The sequence below is a fragment of the Pteropus medius genome, unplaced genomic scaffold (genome assembly GCF_902729225.1).
Source record: "Pteropus medius unplaced genomic scaffold, Ma_sr-lr_union100, whole genome shotgun sequence".
Classification (NCBI taxonomy): Eukaryota; Metazoa; Chordata; class Mammalia; order Chiroptera; family Pteropodidae; genus Pteropus; species Pteropus medius.
In genome coordinates, this window is record NW_024349803.1 from 5,086,724 (window position 1) to 5,110,747 (window position 24,024).

The following is a 24,024-nucleotide window of genomic DNA, read 5'->3' on the forward strand; positions in this document are numbered from 1 at the left end:
ACATTCTTGAAGAGTTAGGGTAAAATTATTATGACTTAATGGTCATATTTTCCAACAATAATGGTCATATTTTCCAAGTTAGAATTATAGAAGTGTAACCCACAAGAAGTAAAACTGATTTTGAGATGTAATAAAAATCCCATCAGAGAGTCTCATCATTCATTGAAGTTCTGTCAGTGTGTTTCAGCTCTTGCATATAGTTCTTTCAGGAACGGAACCAAATTAAGATTCATCCAATGGTGTGAAGTATATGTGTTTAATAGCATTTGTATCAAAGTGTGCACACAGTTGATTCTTGTTTGGTCTTTTCTACTGAAGCTAGAAAGTTAATTTTTAAATGGTCCCACTGGTGGTAGCATAACTCTGAGCATCCGATTTGCATCAACAGATAAAGATGTTTCAGTTTCTGTAAATGTTCTATGGCCTCTTGACTTCCTCATCTATAACCATGGTCTTGCACCCCTTCCATGTTAAGAGCATACACAGCATTGACAGACACATAGGATTGACAGATTGGAGCCCTGCCTCACTTTATCAAATGTGTAAAAGCAAAACTGACCCAGTGACCAAGAACGAAGTTAGTTAGTTTAGCAAGAGTCAAGTATAAACAGTTTTTATGCTTGAATAACACAAGCAGAAGTGGCTACACAATTTTCAGCACCCCGGTACAAAATGAAGATGCAAGACCCTTTGTTAAAAAAAATAAGAAGTTCAAGGCAATGGCAGCAGATTATTAAACCAAGTGTAAGACCCTTCTAATCATTGAGCCCTATGTGACTGCACAGGTCCCATGCCCATCAAACTAGCCCCGGACACAGGATAGCATGGAGATTGCTATGCGGACAAGGAGGAGCAAATAGAATCTTTCCCCAGATGACAGACCTATGGCATAGTTCAGTAGCAATCAAAAGAGTGAAACTGTTTTGGTTCCAAGGGTGTAAAAATAATGAGCAAGCGTAAAGCTATCTTTTTGGAACAGATCTTTATAACCTCGTATGAAATCTCAGACATATAGGTCTTGGAGACCATGTTTAAGGAGAGAAAAATATGCTTTGTCTTGTCATTGTTAACTTGCTTTCATTGTTTTTCTCATTGAGGCAATTTATCTAGCCTTCTGATGATTAACTTAGTTGATTTGGTAAAATGTTCTGGGGCGAAGGATGATGGATTTAAATCTAGGTGTTGTTTTTCATTCCCTCCGTTTCCTTCCCTTCTTTTCGCTGTTACCTGAGGGCAAAATGACCTCTAGCTTTGATCTTTCCCCCATTATACAGTCTCATATTTTCAGGGTCTAAAGGAAACCTCCATTTGAATATCCAGGTGATGTCTGAAATTTGGCAAATCAAATGGAAAGTATCCTTTTTTTTCTGGTAGTTACCACCCCTGATTCTGAAGACTGATAAATGGTGTCACATGTGACTGCCTTTTCTGCCTGCCACATACTCAGTGACCTGCCAGTTCTTCCTCAAGAAATCTCCCAAATTTACCTGTATTCTCCACTGTCAAGTTACAATAGGCTTTTATAATTTTACATCTGTAGTAGCTTTCTTACTGGAGGGCTACTCTACTATTTCCTCAAGCTCAAGGATAACCATTTTGTAGAATACAGCTTTTATAATGCCACTTTCTTGCTAAGGATCTTACAGCTCTAGAATTTCTTCCGTCAGACAAAATTTAAATTAAGCCTCTCATTCAAGGCATTCTATCAACTGGATCCCTTCCATCTATCTCAATTGTATAAATTATTATTCCCCAGCATGACCAATCTACCTCCTCTCTCCATAGGAAATACACACACATATTCTCTTTCAGTAGAGACTCAGTTCATTTTAGATATAACCAATACCAGGGCATGTTATTTGATCATAAGGCAGAATATTTAAAAAAATTCAACCTAATAGAAATAGCATACTTTCTCTACAAGGACCACATGGCATCCTATATCTCACCCAGTATGGGACTCTCTTCCTCAACTTTCATGGCAAATAGGCCAGCCAAACTCAGTTGCTACTGCTTGATGAGGTAACATTCTCCCGCAGATGAGTCTTGTCCACCAGTCCCATTTCTGCAGGCTAGAACAGCCTAGATCACATGTTTACCTCTGAATATATCACAGCTCTTCGGACATTTAGAGAATCTTTGGTTCAGTTAAGGCAGTAGTTTTCAGACTTCAGTGTGAGGTAGAAACCACCTCAGGACTTTGTTTATATGTGGATTCCTAGGCCTGAGCAGGGGAAGTTGGATCCAGTAGGTCTCAGCTAGGATCTAAGAACTTTGGATAATTCTGCTACAAGTGGTTTATTACTTCTCTTTCTCAAGTCCCCATAGTGTGCCCAGGTTTGGATCAGGGGCTGGAGATATAAAAACAAATAGGAATATACATTTCTCCAAAGAAGATGTACAAATAGCCAATAAGTGCATGAAAAAATAAGATGTCAAATATCAAACCACAATCAAAACCTCAATGAAAGATCACTTCATAGGCACTAACATGGCCGGAGTGAAAAAAAATAGATAATAAATGTTGGTGAGGTTGTGGAGAAATTGGGACCCTCGTACACTGCTGGTGGGAATGTAAAATGGTGCAGCCACTTTGCAAAAACAATCTGCCTGTTTCTCAAAATGTTAAACATAGAGTTACCATATGACCCAGCAATTCTACAACTAGGTGTACACCCGGAAGAAAACATGTGCACAGAAAAACTTGTACGCAATATTTATAGTAGCATTATTCATAATAGCCAAAAAAATGAAACAATTCAAATGTCCATCAACTGACAAATGGATAAACAAAATGTAGTAAATCCCTACAGTGGAAAATTATAATTATAAAAAGGAATGAAGTACTGATAGAACATGGGTGAACCTTGAAAAGATTATGCTAAATAAAAGACCACAAAAGACCACATATTGTATAATTCAGTTTATTTGAAATATCCAGAATAGGCAATTCCGCAGAGACAGAAATCATAGATTAATGGTTGCCAGGAATTGTGGGACTTGGGGATGGGGAATGACTACTAATGGGTAAGAGATTTCTTTGGGAATATTAATTTTCTAGGACTGCCATAACAAAATACCACAGACTGGGTGGCTTAAACAATAGAAATGTATTTTCTCACAGTTCTGGAGGCTGGACGTCCAATATCAAGGTGCCGGCAGGGTTGGTTTCCTTTGAGGCCTGTCTCCTTGGCTTGTAAACGGCCACCTCCTTGCTGTGTCTTCACATGGGCCTTTCCTCTGTGTGATCGTGCGCATGCCCCTGGTATCTCTTTGCTCTCTTCATATAATGACACCCATCATATTGGATTAGAACCCCACCCTAATGGCCTCAATTTATCTTAATTATCTTATTAAAATGCTTATCTCCAAATAACTAGTTATATTCTGAGGTACTGGGAGTTGGGACTTCAACATATGAACTGGAGTGAGTGGGGCACAATTTAGCCCCTAATATATTGCTGAAAATGTTCTAAAACTAGTGGTAATGGTTTCAGACTTCTGGGAGTATACTAAAAACCACTGAATTGTACACCTTAAAAAAGAGAATTTCATGGTATGTGAAGTATACCTCAGTAAAGCTGTTAGGAAGAAAAAATAAAACCAGATGGGACATGGCTCTTACCTTCAAAGAGTTTACAGACTGGTCAGGCCAACAGAGGTGTAAATAGGCACTTTCAACTCTGGGCGGGGTGTGCTAGCTGGGGTGCACTTAACCTCTTTTTATAGAATGGAGACGGTGTTGTAGAAGAGAGTGTAGGAACCAAGGCTACAGGATGAAAGTAGATCTTGCAGAGAAGGGATAGAGAAAGGATGTCCCAGGCAGGGGAAATAGTGAGTTGAAGGCACAGAGGTGTGAAACCCTGGCATATACAGGAACCGTATGATATAGTTATCATGTCCCTTCTTATTACCATCTTCTCTCGATTAACATTATCCACATTTTAACCACTGCATAGAGGTTTACATTAATCATGAAGTGGAAGAGGCCTCAGCTTTAAGGTCAGACCCTTCTGCATTTATGTCTCAATCTTTTCATTTAATTTTGGACAATTATCTAAAGTATCAATTTCAGTTTTTTCACCTGTAAAATGGGAAAAATGATGAACTATTTCATACAGTTATAGGTATTAAATAAATGGCACAGGAAATATTCCTAGCATGCTTTCATAAGTTATTGCTCAAACTATGTAAGCTTTGTCCCTCTCGTTTCTCTATTCTGTGGGTAACCTGATTTTAAGGCCCCTGAAAATCTAAATCATCCTTCCTTGGGTTAACTTTGGTGACATTATTCCCTTTGAAATGAGGTTCCCAGGCTCGAACACGAGGGGCCTCATGGGACTGAGTATATTCATACTAAAACCTTTCAGGCATTTCCAAATCAGCTTGGAATCTCAGGAGCTCTGTTAGCAGTCATGTCATATTGTGGTCTCACTGAATTTTAAGGGGCATCTAGGGTCCTCCTCATACACTACCTTCAGAGTTTTATAGATGAGCCATTCTACTCTTAAGCCAGGTTTCACTTATCGTAGATATGAGGATTTTATTTTCCCAGCTGTAAATATAGAAATTAGGATTATTCTTACAAAATTTAACTTGACTGATTTCTACCTCACATTTCAGCTTCTTCGTTTGCTTTGAAAAATCGACTCTACCTTTGTCTTTTGATTATGTTGTCTAGCTTTGCATCTACAAACTTGGTAAATATGTCTTTCTGAACCTTCATCCAAGTCATTAATAAAATGTTGGTGAATATATTATTAGGAGTGGATTCCAGTGGCATTACAAGAGGGAGCACCGGCAAAGTGGCCTGAGACCCAGGACTCTAGCATGTTTGGTCCACTTGTTCAACCAGCCATGAATCCACGTGAGAGATGCGATCTCTCCCACATTAAAAGGATATCATAAGACTCTTCTCATTGACATCTGTTAGCATGACTTGATCAGATGGGCTGGAATCATGATACACCATGACTAATTGCTTCTCTCTGATCTACCAATCAAATAACCCTCTCACAAAAAGAAATTAGGTTAATTTAGTATGGCTTATTCTCCATAGCCTATATGCGCCCCGGCTGGCCTCTGCCTCATGTTCTAAATGCTCACAAGCCATCTGTTTAATCCTCAGTTTTTTAGCTTTGCCAGAGATTCATGGCAGTTATATTGCTCTACAATTTCCGAAAGAGACTTTTCATGAAAATTGGAACACGTGCTTTTCGGGGGAGTAGGCAGGAGGGCACCTCCCCCTTTTTTCCTGATTATTCATATCGTCAACCTTGGTGCAAAGAATATGTCTTCAGGTTGCAGCTCATTTGGGTCTGACTTTGTAAACTCAGAAGGCAGGATCCCGTTCTGGTGAGGTGCCCAGGATTCAGAAGTGGGGTCTCAGTTTTATTATTACTAAGTGTAGTTTGCCACTATAATGACTATATTGACAGAGTCTTAACCTGTCTGTATATCAGTTTCTTCATTTCAAAAGTAAAGATTATAATAGTTTCTTAGCACAGTGTATGCTGCTAAATAAGTGTTCCTTATGTGGCATTTGCTGTTATCATAATTAACGCCAATATCACTAGTTTAGTGGTTGGATGTTTTCTTATGATTGTCTCATATCTTGGCCTTTGGTTCTCCTTTTAGGATATTCATTTCATCCTTTTAAAGTGCATGATACTTTCTTACAAGTTGTAATTATTTCTCTCTGCCCTTGCACTGGATTGCAAACCTCTAGAAGGCAGAGGCTGTGCCTCGGGCAAGTAAAGTATCTTGCTTGGCTCAGGTGCTCCATATACATGTACTGAATTTAGAAGATGGAATTAAGGTGAGAGTTGAGAAGCTTTTCTTAAATTAGACATCAAAGCGCATTATTTCATATGTAAATTAGAATTCTGTTTCTGAACGAGTTCTGTTTAAAATAATCACTGATGTCCTTTTTGGGAAAACCACCACTGCTATGTGACTAAAATGAAAACTGATTTATGTCATGAAGGATCCAGAGACTGAAATACCCTTGGACAATAGGTGAGAATTGCATCTATGACATTACCGTCAATAACGGCAACAAATAGTAATAGTAGTAATAGTCATCATGTTTCAAGAAGTTTGGAATTAAATTTGAAGCTCAACCATGACAACAATTTTTGGCCAGCGTATTTGTGTTCTTTTCCCTGTTTCTTATTTCCATCTGCTCTTGCTGGTCTCACTTTTCCATTTTATTATATAAATTATGTCAAATACTCTGTGGAATAAGGCTGGGTATAAACACATGAAAGTAATAAATTATGTAACAAGACAGACTTGAAGGCTCAGTGGGCATCCGAACTTATCACCACTGGGAACAGAACAAGAGGAAAGCAACACAAACCGCAGTTTTTAGGATGTGGGCCAACACTGTAAGGGAGATTTTCCTAATGGCGCTTTAAAACTGACTCGAGTCTTTGGGGCACGTTGGTGTTGGCTGTGGAGGGCAGTTGTCAAGTTTTGCAGCCTCTCTGGATTCCACTGTCCTCACTTGGAAGGTGAGGGAGCTGGACCAGCAATGGTTCTCAAACCTTTGTTGTCAAATGAGATCTCATGCTACTTGGTGTGGGTTGGGGACACATGCCCTCTTGCTTGGGCTGTTCTTCAACACTCCCCGCCCCCGCCTACCCCCCAGGCTCTAGAGAACTCTGGGGCTCTTCAACACTCTCAGCCCTGACAGTCTTCTAGACTCCTACTTACTCTACACCTTGCTGCCCAAAGTGTGCTCCCTGGACTAGCAGCTTAGGGTGGCACCTGGGACCTTGTTAGAAATGTGGCATCTCGTGCCCATCCTAGACTTGTATTGGACCAGATCCCCCAGTGATTTGTATGCACGGTAAAATTTAAGAAGCACTGTACTCTAAGTTCCTGTGTCCTTTCTTTGAGGCTTCTTCAGATTTCAGCTTTTTGAGTCTAACAATTCTTTTTCCTTTCATCGTGTAACATGACAACACTTTGGTTTATCCTCAAATAAATTCCAGAGTCTTTAGGAACAATGCTGGTGGATAGCCATGCTCAAGACACTCTTTTTTTCAGTATCGTTTGCTCAGTGTTATGACCTGAGGAGGCGGTCTTTGTGCCAAGTTCCTGTGGAATCCTGGAGCAGGCAGGACAAACTCTGCACAGCCACCTCTGTGAGATGCAGCAAGTACGAAGGTTCTGAAGCACTTTATTTAACCGGCTTCCCGTTACCGTCCTGCTCTGAAAAATGAAGCCTGTGTAATGAGAGCCAGGCTAGCCACGTGTCCCCTTGTCTCTTCCTCTTACATGGTTGACAGTAACTTTTTGTGTGTTACCAATCAGTGACTAAATCCATAGGCTGTCATTCAGGGAAACTAGTAGTAGATTCTAATGTGAGCTCTGTCAGTAGGTTAAGCCCTGGCTTTCTGGTGCATGAAAACAAATTTATTTAATTTTTCTTGGTATAAGTACTCAGCAAAAACATAAGACCCAGAATCATTTGCTTAAAGCCTCAAATGGAAGTATGCTACTACAGAGCCTTATTTTCTTTCCTTTCTATCTCAAAATTTAATACAGTAACAACTTGGTTTATGCTATAAATTAAAGATAGTTTTAGCACAAGTCCAATTACCATGATGATGAAATAGAGACTGAAATTTAGAAGTATAGATTTTTTGCTATTTGGACTGTTAATGTTAACTTGAGGCTGACCAGCACTAGCTACCAAAAAGATTAGGGAATTTTATTTCACTGAAACCCTAGATTATTTTTCTATTTTATATTTGGAGCACCAACCTTCTTTTCTGAAGTATAATTTTATTTTACTTTAAGTGAGGCTTATCCTTTGTTGGTTTTACCTAGTCAAGGAAATAGAACTAATCGGGTTTTTTGCTTCTTAAAATTCAGCTTGTCTCTGTGACTTCATTTCGTGGTAGGCTTTGCATCACGTCTGCTTATCATATTGAAATCCACAACTCTGGCATTTTTCTGTAATGTTTAAAATGAAAACCTGACAGGAATTCTGTATTAGAATGTTGCATTTTGAATATTAACCTAACATTAATTGTAAATTTGGAGCATATAATAATCATAACAAAAGCTAACCTGATTATCTATGGTAAATTATTTTTTCATATCCTTACTGACATTGTCATGCTCCTTAATTTCCTTGCTGACATAAACAGGATTTTTGTTTGCTCTAAGCTCAGTATCTTTCAATATGTGATAGAGTAAACAAGTGATTTGTTTCAATATTTATTTTTGTTTTTAAGGCATCTGAGTTTTGCACAATTGAACTTTTTAAAAACTGGCCCTCACACACACACACAAAATCATACCTGCAAAATTGTGGCACCTGAGTCAACCTTTGAAATGTAGATTCTCTACCTTGCTAGGACAGGCTAAGGCCTGAGAAACCTTGTCTCCTTCTATATTGTTTCATCTCAGGCCTCTAAATCTGAGACTCTGTTACTGGCAAAAGCTCTCGACTATTGGAAAGATTTCCATAACACTCAAATGATAATTAGTGAAAAACAGACATAGCTTCATTAGTGCTTCAAGAGCCAAGACCATTATTCCATTTCCTATGGAGAGGTTTTATTTTTTTGTTTTCATTTTCCCTTCTTTAATGTTGAAGAAGGGACCAGTAGAGTTGGTGCTAGGAGTCTTTGTTCTTTGAAAAATGGTTTGAAAAATGAAAGAGTTTTAGAACTGTCTTAGTTACTAGACACTGAAGATATATCTATACTAAAACAAGAGAGGGGAAAACTGTTAAGTTTGGAGACAAAAGTCTGTTTTTTTGGAATTGTGGTCTGTTTCCTCCTTCTAAGAGGTGAATGGTGGCTCTGCTGTAACTTGTTGTATTACCTTGGATAAATTACTTAATTTTCATGACTTTAATAGGTTGAGGTGCTTTGATGGATCTGCTTTTTGAGGGCTTTGTCTAGCCTTAAAATTCTAGAAATACATAAAATAGATTCCAAAATTGAAAAAAAAGTTGAATAAGAGGACAGGATTAGGAAAACTGGGTAGCTTTGTGCTTCTCTTGTGCCAGGTCATCGCGGTAGGTATCACCTTTGAGATATTGTGAAACATCTGAGCAAAACCATTTTCCGGATTGAAATATCTTTGCCATTTCTTTTAAAATCTATGCTAATGTTACTATCAGCTCCTATGGGCAAGTCACTTTCTAGGTAAGGGCTATTTCAGCAAGTGCGTTAGGAAGCAAATTTTTATTAACTTCCATTTTGTTATGGATGCCCAGCATATAAGTTGATATATTTCCATAAAAAAAAAAATCATACATGGGAGTTGTGACTTCCACTACTTTTGCAACAGTGCTTGGTGTGCTGTTGATTTTGATCATTTAATAGTCAGCAAACATTTATGGAACACCCACTATGTGCGAAGACTCATGCTAGACCCTGAGGATACAGAAACGGACAAAATGTAATTGTTCTCAGTCTGAGGGTGGAGATCAACAAATAAATATGGAAATACATAATTGTCAAACATATAGTTGCAATGGTGGAGGTAATGAGTAAGCTGAACTTTGAAGGGTAAGGAGTATGTAAACTTGGCTCTGTTCGAACACGTCAGACACTGCCAGGTGCTGGAAACTTTGCAGTGAATGAAGTGTGACCTGGCTTTTAGGGTGCCCACATCCAGTAAGGAGCTCATATGTTAGATGATGATGTCACAGGATGCAATGGGAGCACAGAGAAGAGGCCCCTAACTTAGCCCCGGAGGGGCCAAGAAAGACTTAGCTCGAAGCTTCTCATAATGTCTCAATATGAATAAATGTCATCTGCAGTTCTTGAAACTTTGTTTTACCTTCTAAAAATTGTAATGTCCAACCTTATGCTTCTAACACCTAATGATGTCATTCTTAATTTCTCAAGTTTGGGACTTCAGACTGTGTAAAACAAAGTAATTCTTTATACTGGTAATTGTTTCTATGTTCTCTATCTCCAGAGAATTATAGAAAAAGGAATATTTATTATTATTTATTAAAGTATGCTTTCTTAATTTAGCAGGGGGAACATGAGAGTGGGGGAGACCAAATATTTTACAAATTCTTTTTTTATCTGTGTTTTTTGACTTATATATTTTATTTTATTCTTTTTTTTCGTTGTTGAATTATCCTTTACTTTTTTCTTTTCTTCCTTGCCACTCATTTTAGATTACATCCTGATACTATCATAACTCCTATATCTATAATTCAGAGAAGGAAGGGAACACTGGTAGAATTTTAATCATTTTGAATCCTGATACTTTTTGATAACTGCTAAAATTTTTGACATATGAGAATTTCAAATTAATGTTTAAAATTGTTTTCAAATTATTTAAAGAAATACCATATTGTCTTAGTTTTCAGATTTACTAATAACAATTTCTAGTCATTTATCCAAAATTTTTCCTCACTATAGATCTGTTTTCATATAGTTCATTGTAGTTTATCATGAATTTTTGAAGATTCATACCAATGTCCAAGTACAAAAGAGCCAAAATATACCTTTTCCATTTAAATTAGGAGAACTAGTGCTTTCTAAGTCAATAAGACATAGCCTTTGATCTCAAGGGATTTTGTTCTAAATTTTATATACAGCACAGCTCAACCTGACTTCATCCTTTGGGTTTTCACAACCATAATAATGTAAATCTGAGTGGAGTGTTTACCACATTCTCCACCTCTGCTTCTAATCTCTTCTTCTTCGAAAGTCTCCTCTTCCTTCATGTAACAAAGTGTTAGTATACACATGTCTGTGGCCACCAGAATGGCTTCAACAATAAGACTTCTCTCTCTACCAAGAAGTCTATAAGGGAGAGCAGATCAAGGATTGACGAAGTTAGCAGCTCACATCATAAGGGACCTCGGCGTCTTCTCTTTTCCATCATTCAGCCTGTCCTCTTAGGGTGGCTTCCTTCATGAACCCAGCTGGCTGCCAAAGTTTAAGGAGTCACATGAAGATGATAACATGCAGAAGAGTTATTATTAAAGTGTTATTAAAAAAGAGTTTCGTCCCATGCTTTTTTTCTTTCCTTTTCTTTTTTTGTCAGTAAGGAACATTTTTCTAAGAACCCCCGCAAGAGACTTCTCACCTCTCACAGGCCAGAATTATATCACGTGTCTAAACTAACCACTGGCAAGGGGCGTGGGATTACAGGACAGGCTTAGATTAATTATGATCGTCCCAGGACCTGGGGAGAGGGGCCTCCTCTCCAGAGCATGTGATGGTGGAGGTGTGGGGAGATGGGTAGACAGTCATAAGTGCCCCTTAAAATAATTATGCCACAATATTCGATGACCTTGCTCTTCTGTATAAATAAGAACAATAGAATCGGAATTGCCTGACCACTTGTCTGGAGGTATGTGAGAAAAGGAGAGGGAAGAGGAGGAGCCGTAACTGGATTTGAGGAGGAAATTCGAGTTGACTCTACTATGTCCCTGGTGGTAAAGGAAACTTTTAGAGTCTGTAGAAAGAAGCTCCAGAAAGCTGTCTACAGTGAAAAAGAGCCACTCATGTTTTGGCTAAAAGGAGACGGAGGGGCAATTTGTGTTCAATGAACTCTTTCATGAGACAGTCCCAGCAGCTTTTATAGAGGCCGTGATTTAGAAATGGAGGAAATAGCCGCCTTGTGGTGAGTGTACAAATACACTGAGCTTTTCCAGCATGGCAAGAACAAATGTGGCTTTTGCAGATCCCCATTAATCAATACTCACTCATGGTTTTATTGTCTTGGCTACAAACTCTTTGGCCAAGCCCTGGAAGAAAGGCTTAGCACAAAAGAGCAGTTAGACATTTTATCTCTTCTCTATATGACCTCCGAGGAGCCATCTGGAAAAGGGCTTGATGTGGTGCATCCTGTAGCAAATTCTGATCTTGCAATGATACTAAAGATTCTCTGCAGAGAACCTGCACCAGAACTGTTTCCAGCCTTGAGATGTATGCTCAAGCCATTTCTATTGTTTTATTTATACAGATAGAAAAGGCATTGAATTCACATGATGATTAGATATTTTTTATTCAGGCAGTTTTTGTCTTCAAACCTCCTACTCCTGAAATTTCTGTTTACTCTCTTCTGTTACTTCAGGAGAAAAAAGCAACTTGCAGAATTTGTTATGGTACCAGTATTGAAACACTGCATGGAAGTTGTCACCACAAATGAGAACATAATCTAGACAGAAGCCAAGAATAGCATATTTACCAACCAAAAGTTCCTGAAATACTTCTACTCTTATTTGTTCTTTGTTTATTATCTTATTACTATTTATTATTAATTATTTATTCTTTGCTTATTATCTGTATGTGATACTCCTTATGCTGCTAATGTGTTTGTAAACTAAATCAGTCTTGAAAAGCATCATAGAACTTATCTATAGGTTATAATTGATTTGCAGTTTCATTATTCAGTATTCAAGACACTTCGCTTTGTCTAGAAATCACTGAATCCTAGCCATCTTCAGGCGTATAGATAAAATAGACCAGAATTTAAAATGGAGGACATTTTCTTTATTTTTATTCCTGTGGAAGGTGGTGTTTAGTGCCCTACCTATATTCCCCAGGCAATTAATATTTCCTATGCGTGGATCCAGCCTGCAACTGCCAGCACCTGCAGTTCTGCCTGGGGCCTCTCTGTGGCCATTAGGGCCCCCTGTGTTCCATTGGGATAGAAGAGTGGGGGTGCTAATACTCCCAGGGAGCAGCCTGAACCAGTGAATGAAAGGAGTTGGTCCTTGCCCCGCAGGCAGGGGAACTCAAAGGAGTGATGTACACTGGCTCCCAGAGTTCCTCCACATGAGTGAATGAAGCCACAGTTGCCCACAGTGGTGACCAGCTTGATTATAGGCCCTAGAATGGCCTCCCTACCTTCATCTCACTTCCCCACTTTCTTTTACTGCCCTCATCGACTGCTTGCATTCAAATCCTTTTCTCAGGGTTTGTTTCCTGGGGACCCCAAACTAAGAATCTTAATGAAAGAGTTCCTTACATTTATTTAAAAAAATCTTGTTACATGATGCATAAATGCTTTTTTCAGAGCAGATAAACATGGGGATACATAAATGGTGGGGAGGAAGAAAGGAAGGAATGATTTGTGAACCTGCTAGTTTTATAGATATTTTAAAATGCAGTACCCTTTCCTGTAACATTTTCAATCCACATTTCAGAATGTATACTGTAGGGTGTGTGTGTGTGTGTGTGTGTGTGTGTGTGTGTGTTACTCTATAAATTCTTAGTTTCTAAAGTTTTTTTTTTTTTTTGTCACATGCTTATTAACTTTCAAAGCCTATTAAAGTAATGGAAATATAGACATTTCTCTACTGGGTATTGATTATACAGGGCAAATAGAAAAGAATAATAAATTCATTTCTTTTGTTCTGTGGGACCCATATGGGGAAAAGGCAATTCAGAATACTACAAAGTAGTTTCCATGTGCAAAAGTGGAATGTCCTGGGGCTCTAGTCTATAGATTTGGCCTTTTTTCCTCTCCTTGGAGAAGGATTAGGGATCCCTATGCCCATCCCAGCTCTATTATTGCATTTATCACGAAGTCATTCAACTATTTTTATACTTATTGGCTTCCCCTATGAGACTGGACTCTCATGGAGGGCAGGAGTTTTATCTTTTTCGTATTCGTCTCCCCAGCACATGGCATTGTGTTTGGCATATGTCAGTCAGTAGAAGGTGAAATAACCAAAGTGTAGGATTTTCTACCTTAAGGTATTTGGTAGTGGCTGCCAGACTCTTGGGTGGAGTTTGAAGCTGGGCTCGGCAAGAGTTTGCTCCTCAGTTGCTGATGTCTGCCATGGGCACCTGCCCTTGTACCATGATGTCTTTTGAGCCCTGCTGTGTCCCAAATTCTGCTACATGCTTATGATCAGGAGTGGAGAGGGGAAAAGACCGGATGAATCCAAGTTCTGGCCCCTAAATGAGCTGAGATCAGAGATTTAATTGTTAAAAACAAAAGCGGTTCATAGATGATAGCATATGATGTTGACCCATAAAATATTTTTTGTCCTTTTTCTCTGACTACAGTCATTAAAGACCTGGGGGAGCAGGCTGACCGCTAAGTTTCTGTAGATATCAGCCAGAGCCATGCAACTGAAGTGACTTGCTGCCACTGCCCCTAGGGCCGCGCCGTTTCTTATGATACCTGTACAAGTGAAATGGAAGAGGCCCTGTGCCCACCCTGTTTCCTCACACAGCTCACACCTAAGGCAAAGTCTTGGGTGGGTGTGGCTGACTGGTAGAACCTAGGTCTCACACTGGTACTCCAACTCAAGGGAGGTAGGAGACGTAGGGTTTGTGTGTTGTCTGTTTGTTCTTACCTATCTGGGGAGGACAGGACCCACAGTCCAGCGATCTACTACAATATAGGGAGGCTGTCTAAAGATGCTGGGCAGCCACAAATGACAGGTATCTGCTATGATAATGTCTCATGAAAATAGCAGTATGCAAATTATGTGAACTGTTTGGCCTCTATTGTTAAAAAAAAATTGTGTAGCAAAATGATGGAAATATGGGGGTGGGAGGAGGGAGGAAAAAAAAGATGGAAATACAGGAAATGTTAATGCTGATTATCTCTGTGGTGGATTGTGGATAATATTTTTCTTATGTTTTGTTTTCAAAAATTTCTATAATGAAACTATCTTTTCTTATAAAATAGAAAAAATGAGAGCTTATAATTAGGAAAGTATTCATTAAAATAATTGCTGCCTTGCTAGATATATGAAAACTCTATCTTAAAAGTCCTGAACAGATTTAATAATCTCTCTGTTAAACAGGTGAATGCTGAATCCCTCCCCAAAATCAAATAATAAGCAGAAAATTACTCTCTTGTTTAAGCCGAGGTTAAAATCTGTTTTCTGTGGCTTTGTCCTCAGTGGGTACAGTAACTGTTGATCACTTTAGAGAGTCATAGCATCTTAAATCAGAGGGTCTCAGATATTATTTACTCTAACTTTGTAGCATTTATCTTGAAGTTTTTAAAGACACAAACATACATATATACACATATTTGTGCGTATTTATCTGTTTAATATCTGTCTTCTCCAGGAGACACAAGGGCGGGGACTCCAGTGCCCACGACATCACAGACATACAGTAGATGCTATACAGGTGCAATGCATGATTGTTGATGGTTAAATAACAACGGAAGGGACTGTGGCTAGTTATCTCTGGACTGACTGTGGAACATTCCAGTCCCACCAGCTCACTGGCTCTCCCCGAGATGGTTGCAGCTGCCTGGGATGCTCTGCTGCTGTTCTGTATTCCTCACTGGAGACTCTAGAGCCCACTTAGGCCCATCGGCTTATTTGCCTCTTGAAGACCTTTCTTTTACTCCTGCCCTTTGCTGAACCCCGAAAAACGTGAGCACAGTCTCGCTACTTTCTATGGTATACTTTGGAAAGAGCTCAGGTGGGCTCGCAGGCTCCCTCACCCAGCTTGCAGTTCTGTTCCCATCCCCCTCTCTGGACCTGGCCTCGGGGACATGAACTGTTGCCTCCCTTCCTCTGGTCCAGAGGGTCTCTTTATCACCTGGGGGCAGGGAGGACACTCACCCACTGGTCATGTGTTCCTCTAGGTCTTTTCTCTTCGGCCTTGGTCTGTCCTTTGGAAAATCCAAAGCCAGGGATTTGACTCATATTCTCTGCAGTTTCCTGAGGCAGCATATGCTGCTGCTTCAGTGGGGAAAATGTGATGAAAGGGGAGAAACAACCCCTGGTTAACATCTCAAAAATGTCATCTGCCCCATTTGTACGAAAGGTGGGCCTATTGGAAAAGAATAAAATTAGCAGTAGTTATTCCAAATTTCCAGAGTTGCTTTCCAAAGTTTGTCATTCCACTACTGAATCTAGAAAGAAGCATGCCACTCAGGACAGAGAATAGAAAGTTTGCAAAATGAGTGAGTCTGCAGGGTTGCCTGTTTTTGCTGCTGTCATAAAGTTTCTCCCCAACAGTTTAGAGTCTGATAAAATAAATATCTGTCATATTGCTTAGGAGTGGGTGACAGGCTGAGAGTCACTGAGCAGGTGACAAGCTGTCCTTGACTTGGTAAGTTTCCATGCTGTCTTTGGCTGTTAGGGATCTCGTATTAGGTAATATGCAAGGAGAGTTCCCGCTGTCAGTTAAGCAACGTGATGTTAGGTAAGGAAGGTAGAATGTCTCCGTGTCAGCTAAGGATGATTTTATTAGACGTCATCTGTCTTTATAGTCCTCCCTCCATCTGCTAAACGGTGGGCAAATGAGATTTTATGCTTTATCTTTAGGATGCCAGGCCGGGCTCAGGTAACTATATGAGAAATCTCATGCTCTGTTGCTCAATAGTTGATGTTTGCAAGGAAAAGTACCTTGAAGCTTTTTACAGCATTTGTTCCTTCACAGCATGAGGATATTACAAGTTTGTGTAAGGCTTTGTGTTGTCATGCTTAACCACTGTGACTTTTACAACTGCACGTTAGCTGGGGCCCAGTAAATTACTGGAAAAGCACTGTGAAGATGTCATTGAGCTCTGCCTGCTGCTTCATAATCTTCAGAAGTTACAGAAAAACATTACTGCATATGTGATTTCAAGCTTCTTTTCGTATACTAACAATCTGACATGTCACTCTTAATAAGCACAAGGTCATTTTTAACCAAATCCGCGATAGGACAGTTTTTTCACTGAATATGTTACCAAGCAAGCATTCCTCTAGATTCCACTTCATTTTCAAGTCGGGCCTCGTAGGGCATTATGTAACCTAACAAAAGCAACGTGAAAGCACCATGAGGGGAAGGGGAGCAAAGATTCCAACTTTATCAATGGCGTCGTAGCTAAAGACTTCTGCAAATGACGAGCAGAGCCCAGGAGGCGTCTGGTGCAGAGCCGCCCTTGCTAACGCAGTTGGCAGGTTCTTCGTGGAAATAACGCCTGCCTGCCATGGTTGTCTTTGGAAGCGGGACAGATTCAGAATGGGAAGACTATGAAGAACATTTTAAAAGAATACTGATTTTTACATTTTTAAACCAGTGTTTTAGAATTGTCAATTACTTAATAATTTTGTTTGCAAGTTGTCATTATCAAGGTTTTTTGGTAAGCATTGACTTAGTTTTCCTAGCAAAGATAACTTTCACACTCATCTTTCATCAGTTTGTCATATTTTAATCACAGATATACAATAATGAGCGAAACTGGCGTAAATAAGCTTGGGAACAAACACAATGGCTTGGGGAAGCAGCAAATCTTAGCCGAAGGGCAGAAATGGGCATGCCAGAGAGCGTGTGGGAGCCTCAGGCATTCACTAGGGCAAAAGCCACCATCAGCATCTGTTAGGAAAGACCGGAGGATGCTGGTTAACCTATGAATTGGTTAAAGGACTTTTAATTAAGAGAGTTTCTACTATAAATACATTTTCATTAATATGCATAGGCAGTAACTCTTAAAGAGCATTAATTTTTGCAAAATGATTTCTAGTATAGGTCCTATAGAACTTGCCTTAATGAACAGCTAAAGCTCCTTATAAATCAGCAGAATCTGTCTACACACATAATTGGTACTCTAAAGTGCTTCTCCCCGGCAATCTATTTTACACTTTGGTACTATAATTGGTTTGTTCATCAGACTATTTTTTCCTTAGATGGGAAGAAATAATGTTTTGGTCCACCTCTCATTGAGTTATCACAATTTTTAAATTAATAATTTGGAGATTTAATGAGCTCTTGTTCCATTTATATATGCTCGAGATCCTAAATACCTCTACCAATATCTTTAGATTTTTTTTTCTTTTCTTAAATACTGGTAGCGATAAAGTATGCTATGCCAAGGATAGTTTTAAAAAGAAAATAGATAGATATTGTCCTATTAATAGACTTGGAAAATTGTAGAGCTGAGAGACAGAATGAAGCGCGCATGTGTGAGTGTTATATAATAAGTCATAATATACACATAGAGGCAGAGAGAGACACAGCAGAGTCAGAGAAAGAAATAGACAAAGAGAGAATAAGGCAGACACAGAGACAGAGTGACAGATATTATATTACATTCTATTCCATTGTGTTTTATTACATTACATTATATTACATTATATTCACATATACACACACATATATAGAGAGAGAAAGAAAGAGACAAAGGGAAATAGGGACAGAGAGATAGACACCAAGATAAGGCTAGAAAAAGAAATTGAAAAGTAGGTAGAAACAGGAAAACAAGTAAGATGAGAGCGAAAACACAGACAGAAAAAGACAGAAACAAGAGATGCCGGGTGAGAGACAGAGAGAAATGGAAACATCTGGAGAGACAGAGGAAGAGCTGCCTCAGTGATGTTGCTCAAGATCAGCTCCATCTCTGCGCTGTTTGGCCAAAACTGTAGAGCCACAGGTGTGGAAGTCAAAGGCCTTGGGGAGGGCGTTTCATTGGCCAGGACCAATAGGTGACACAGTGTCATAACAGGCAATACCAGTCCTATGAGTAGGTCATAACTTGGGTATTAATTAGATGGCCCTGTACCACTTGTTCATATCTATCTATTAAATGTGTTTTTAGCTCTAAATTATTTTTTAAAAAAAAATTTTTTTTTTTTGGCTGCAGGAAGGTACTGAAGGAAATCTCTGTTGGAGGACTCAATCCAAATGAGACCGTGCAGGCCAGTTTGGAGGCCCAGCTCCTTTCCAAGCTGGACCACCCAGCCATTGTCAAGTTCCACTCAAGCTTTGTGGAACAAGATAATTTCTGCATTATCACAGAGTACTGTGAGGTGAGACACTCCTTCTTTTTTCAAAATTTAATAAAAATCTGTTTCATAGATAAAAGTTATCTGTAAAGAGATGTCTCTCAAAAATTCAGTTATCCAGACCTGGGATCTCATGTCTTACAGCTAAAAATGATCATCTCTAGGTAATTGACAAATTTGTTTCTAATGAAGGTTTTCTCTCCTTTGGAAAACTTAGAATAAATATATTTTAAGAAGAAATTGCTGCAGAAGAATGCTTAAATATCTCTTTTTCTGGGGGGCATTCCCCAAACCTCTTAGAATTGTCCTGTGCTTAGATGGACATTTAAGAGTCATAACAGAGGCCTGCACAGAAAAGAGGTACATCTGCTAAGTTCTAGATTCTAGCTCCATGGCTCGTTTTCCCTGTGGAAATCCTTCATATTGATTGATTTGTGATTTATGGCTTCAGGTATTTGCAGTTTTCCCTGCCACTCCATGTTCTTTCCAAGTGATAGTAGGCTGCACATCTTACTGATTCCCAAGTGTGTCTGAGGCCGCTTAGAAAGGTGCCAGAGGGGGACGTTGACAAGGCGCAGCTGTAATGCAGATCTGTGCATTTACTCCTGAGAGGCTAGGTGGAGGGGAGTTACAAGAGTTGGGTGAGCAAGAGAATACCCAAATATGACGTTGCTCAGAAAGTATCTCCCAGAACATTCTGAGAGCTAGCAGTAACTAAATGCACCTTGGAAGAATGTGATTCTATTCATATATTGCTGGGACCCAAAATTAATGATGCCGGGAAGAAAGATGCTCTTTAGAGTGGAAGACAGGCCTATTTGGGTCAGAAACTTTGTACAGCAAGAGGGTGCTGTGTGCAGAAAAGGGACAGAAGAAGCAGCTCAAAAGGAGTAGGGATAAGAATAAAACCCAACCTTGGCGGCTTTATACATTAGCTGGTTAATCATCCAAAATGAATCCAGTTGCCAAGTTAAAATATCTGCGAAATTTCAAGTCTCAAAGGCTTGAAGGCTATATTGCTCTTCAGGGCAGCCTGCCCAGCTCAGGCTTGCTGGGTGTTTCCCCATTCAGGTCTTGCCCCTCCTCTGCTTGTGGGAAAACAAGAAGCAGAACCAGGACATTTAGATATTTACTTCTCCTTCATCCAGTGGCTTGTTTAGAAAATCAATAAAGTGATGAGATGTGCAAAGAAATAATAGTGAACAACTACTGTGGCAATTATGTTTCTAATCCATGCAAAAACCATATGATCCATCTGCTGTAATTTAACTATTTTTCTTCCTTTATCCCCTAAACAGTGAATAAACTGTTTTATGTGGGAAATAACTGACTCCTATTGCTTATGACTGTAACTGCTGCTCTACTGCTGCTTTTGGCACATTAAATTTTCCATAGACTCTTTCCGGGTCATAAAATATTTTTCACTGTAGTCAGTACTGTCCAAAGGGAATTTCTGTGATGATGGACATGTTCTATATTTGTGCTATGTTCTATATGCAATACATAATCACTAGTCACACATGAATCTTTAGTGCTTGGTGAAGTAAGGCTAAGTGTGATCGAGGAGCTCAGTGTTAAATTTTATTTAATTTTAATTAATTTATATTTTAATAACCATGTATAGCTACTGTGTTGGGCAGATCTAGATGATCAGTTGTAACTTTCTTTTCCTACAATATTATTTTTAAAATTTTTAATTTTAATCTACCAGAAAAGTTACAAGAATAACACAATGAACTCCCATATACCCTTTGTCCAGATTTCTCAATTGTTATCTTTTTTCCACATTTGATTTGTCATTCTATTTATTCATTTTATCTATCTATCTATCTATCTATCTATCTATCTATCTATCTATCTGTCTATCTATCTATCTAACTATATAATCTATCACTTTTCCTGAACCATTTGAGTAAGTTCAGACATGATATCCTTTTGTCCTAAATACTATATTTTCTAAGATCAAAGTTATTTTCTTACATAAACACAGTACAGTGATCAAAATCAGGCAATTAACATCGATACAATTCTAGTATGTAATGCAGTGGTTCTCACTCAAAGTGTGATCCCAGACCAACAGCATCGACATCATTTGGGAACTTGTTAGAAATACAGATTCTCAGCCTCCACCCCGGCCGTACTGAATCAGAAATTCTGGGGACGGGATCTGGCAATCTGTGTTTTGACAAGCTCACTAGGTGAGTCTGAAGCACACTGAAGTTTGAGAAGCGCCCATCTAATCCACAATTTATAGTTAAATTTAGCCCATTTGTTCCAATTATGTTCTATAATTTTTTTTTTGCTTTTGCAGAATCCAATCCAGGATCATCTGCGTTCATTTTTTTAAAGCATTTTATTTTATTTTATTATTAGTTTCAAGTATACAGTACATTGGTTAGACATTTATATAGTTTATGAAACGATCTCGATTATTCTATCACCCCTCTGACTCTCCACCTAGCCATTACATTACAGCTGACTACATTCCCTGTGCTGTGCTCCCTGTCTCCGTTCATTTTTAAATGCCGGTGGCTTCCAGGGCTGAGTTGCATTCCCTGAGGGGCGTTGCCATGGTGATGGCTGCTGGCTGAGCTGGGAACAGCTGCGGGGCTTCCAGGACTCCTGTGCTGAGCTGTCAGGCTGCCACTTCCTTGGCTCCCAAGGAATGACGTGTGTGAATCTCTTCGCTCTTGTTATTAACAGAGATATTTCTCAACTTCAGACCCAAATTTGCCCTTAACTCGCACAAACCTGGCATTGTTCTCTTTTTATTGTGGTAAAATAATAATACTGGAAATGGCAGATGGTCAAATTTGCACCTCATGAGAAAATGCTGTATCACCATGGGAATACTTGGTCTTTTTACTTCCGTTTCCTCTTCTGTAATTTAATTTGGGGCCTTGCAAGATTGAAATATATAAATGCATTTATGAAACCGCTTCATCCACCACCCAACCCTTTGGACACACACATCACATTCGATTATGAGTGTGAAAAGCAAATAACCAAACTCTAACAACTTCTTGTTAAGACCTAACCAAATCGTTGAGGGCGAATAATTCCAAAACTACCAAAGTGGCAGAATATTTCAAATACTGGCATCTTCTATTCTCTCTCATCCAGGAGAAATGGAACTAGTTGCTGTTCCCTGTCCATCTTCCACAGTTCTCACCTCTTCATCTGTGTTTGGGCCATTCCCTCTCAGAATGTCCTTCTTCCTAGCCCCACACCTTCAAATGCTCCGCATCCTCCCAGGCTCAGCTGAAATGCCACCTTCTCTACAAAGACTCTCATAATCTCCTGCCTGGAAATCACTCCCCACCTGATCCTCGTCCAATAGCATTTTATCTCTTGTGACACTCAGCACACTACACATAACCATCTCAGACTCTCAACATGCCCACATTGATCTTTTTCTGATTCAGTTTTGTATCACATCGTGGATCCACATGATGAGCCATAAAGAAATTACCACTCAGGAATTTTTTTTTTTTTCTGATGAGTTCTTTACCACTTACTTCCGGCTGCCTCCCATCCATTTCTGTCAAACATTGACGGTAACAGATAAAACATTGGATCCTTCTACCTGTCATATATGTCAAAAGCATTTTGTCCTACCTTCTTTTACTGGTACACTTGACATTGTACGGCACCGGAAACTTGTGAGATACTGCTGAAGGTTTTTCATTTGGGTTTGGATAAGGCATTTCCAGAAACCTGGGTGTTAAATTAGTAGACAAAATAGAGAATAGGTGAGATCACATATCTTCAGTAGAGAGAGAACATATGACTATCAGGGCCCAAAACAGGAAAGATAGGACTTCTTATTTTTTGCTCAGTGATATTAACACAGCTGAACAAAAATTCTATCAATATAATAGTAGTGCTCAACCTTGTCTGCACATTACAATCACCTGGAGAGAGAAAAATCCCCAGACCTGAAGCCCACCTCCAGAAAGGCTGATTTAATTGATCTGGGGTATGATCCAGACATCTGGATTTTTGAAAACTCTCTGGGTGATTCTAATGTGCAGCCAGAGCTGAGAACTGCGGCAGGAGGTGGGAGGTGGGGGGCGAAGAATGATTAGTGTGGAAACGGAAATAGAGTCACAAAGGATAACGATGTTTCTGGATCACTGTGCAAAGATCACTGAATATAAAACCACACCTACCACCAGGGCCATACTTCCCCTGGTCTGGGGAAGTATGGCCCTGGTGGTAGGTGTGGTTTTATATTCAGGCTACCTAGCTTGGTGCTATTATTCATGAACATTTCCCAACTTATTCTCCTTGCTCCCTGAGCTACCTTCTGGTTCCATTTCATCTCTCCACACATTCCTCTTCTAACAGGAAAAAATATGCCGTAAACCGACACAAGCTCCCAGTTGTATTGACAGTTCTAGTTCTCATTGCATGCAAATAAATTGGCATTCTAGATTATTTATTGGTTTCCTTATGAGTTTGAAGTTCACAAAGACACTAGTAACCAAGGGTCTTTCCAAAAGTGATTACTGAATGCCAACTAGGTGTCAGATACAAGTCCAGATATGGCACGGGGCAGCAGAGATAATATGATATTTTTTTTAACTAACCTGTATGGTAGATAAACGAATTGTTTACATCAATGGCTAATATATAAGGGAGAGGTGGTAACTGTCAAGAAAAGGGTTGAAGTGTGATGGGAGCTAAGAGAAGAGAGAAATGACTTTGGACTGGGGGAACCATGTAGGGGTTGGCATTATATTTGAAGTACGGGAAAGATTTTGTTAAGGGATATGGGATATCCCTTAAAGGGAGTAAAGTGATGAAAGGCTCAGAGGTAGAAAAGCATGGGCCATGATTTAGGAACCTAATACACCACCTTTAATTGTAATGGGTCTGCAGTTAACCACATTCTCTGATGTTAACAACTTCTATAACCATAGTACAATGTTCAAAACCAGGATATTAATATTTTGCCATTTCTCCCCACCTCCCACAGTGTCTTTTATCTGTTCCAAGATCCAATCTAAGATCCTACATTAATTTTAATTGTTGTATCTCCTTAGTCTCCTCTTATCTGTGGCAGTTTCCCTTTCCTGCCTTGTTGTTTATAATCTTGACACTTTTGACAAGTATTGGTAAGTTATTTAGTAGAATGTCTCTGGCTTTGTCTGATGTTTTCTCATGATTAGTTTCTGGGCAACACTCCCACGGAAGTGATGGTTTGTCGGTGTATCATATGAGAGGGTACATGACGTTAGTATATCTTATTACAGGTGATGTTAACTTTGATTATTTGATTAAGGTTCTGTCTGCTGAATTTCTCCTCTGTAAAGTTACTATTTTCTTTT

General features: G+C 39.2%; 1 protein-coding gene across 12 annotated transcripts in view; it reads left to right on the top strand.

Annotated features, from left to right (window-relative positions):
* The window catches only part of NEK11 (NIMA related kinase 11), a 200,801-nt gene that overhangs the window by 19,750 nt on the left and 157,027 nt on the right, over window positions 1–24,024 (top strand). For all 12 annotated transcript variants that reach the window (XM_039837120.1, XM_039837119.1, XM_039837121.1 and 9 more), the window contains one exon: window positions 18,550–18,715. In XM_039837120.1, the coding sequence (XP_039693054.1) occupies window positions 18,550–18,715 (166 nt within the window). The remainder of the gene's footprint in view (window positions 1–18,549; window positions 18,716–24,024) is intronic.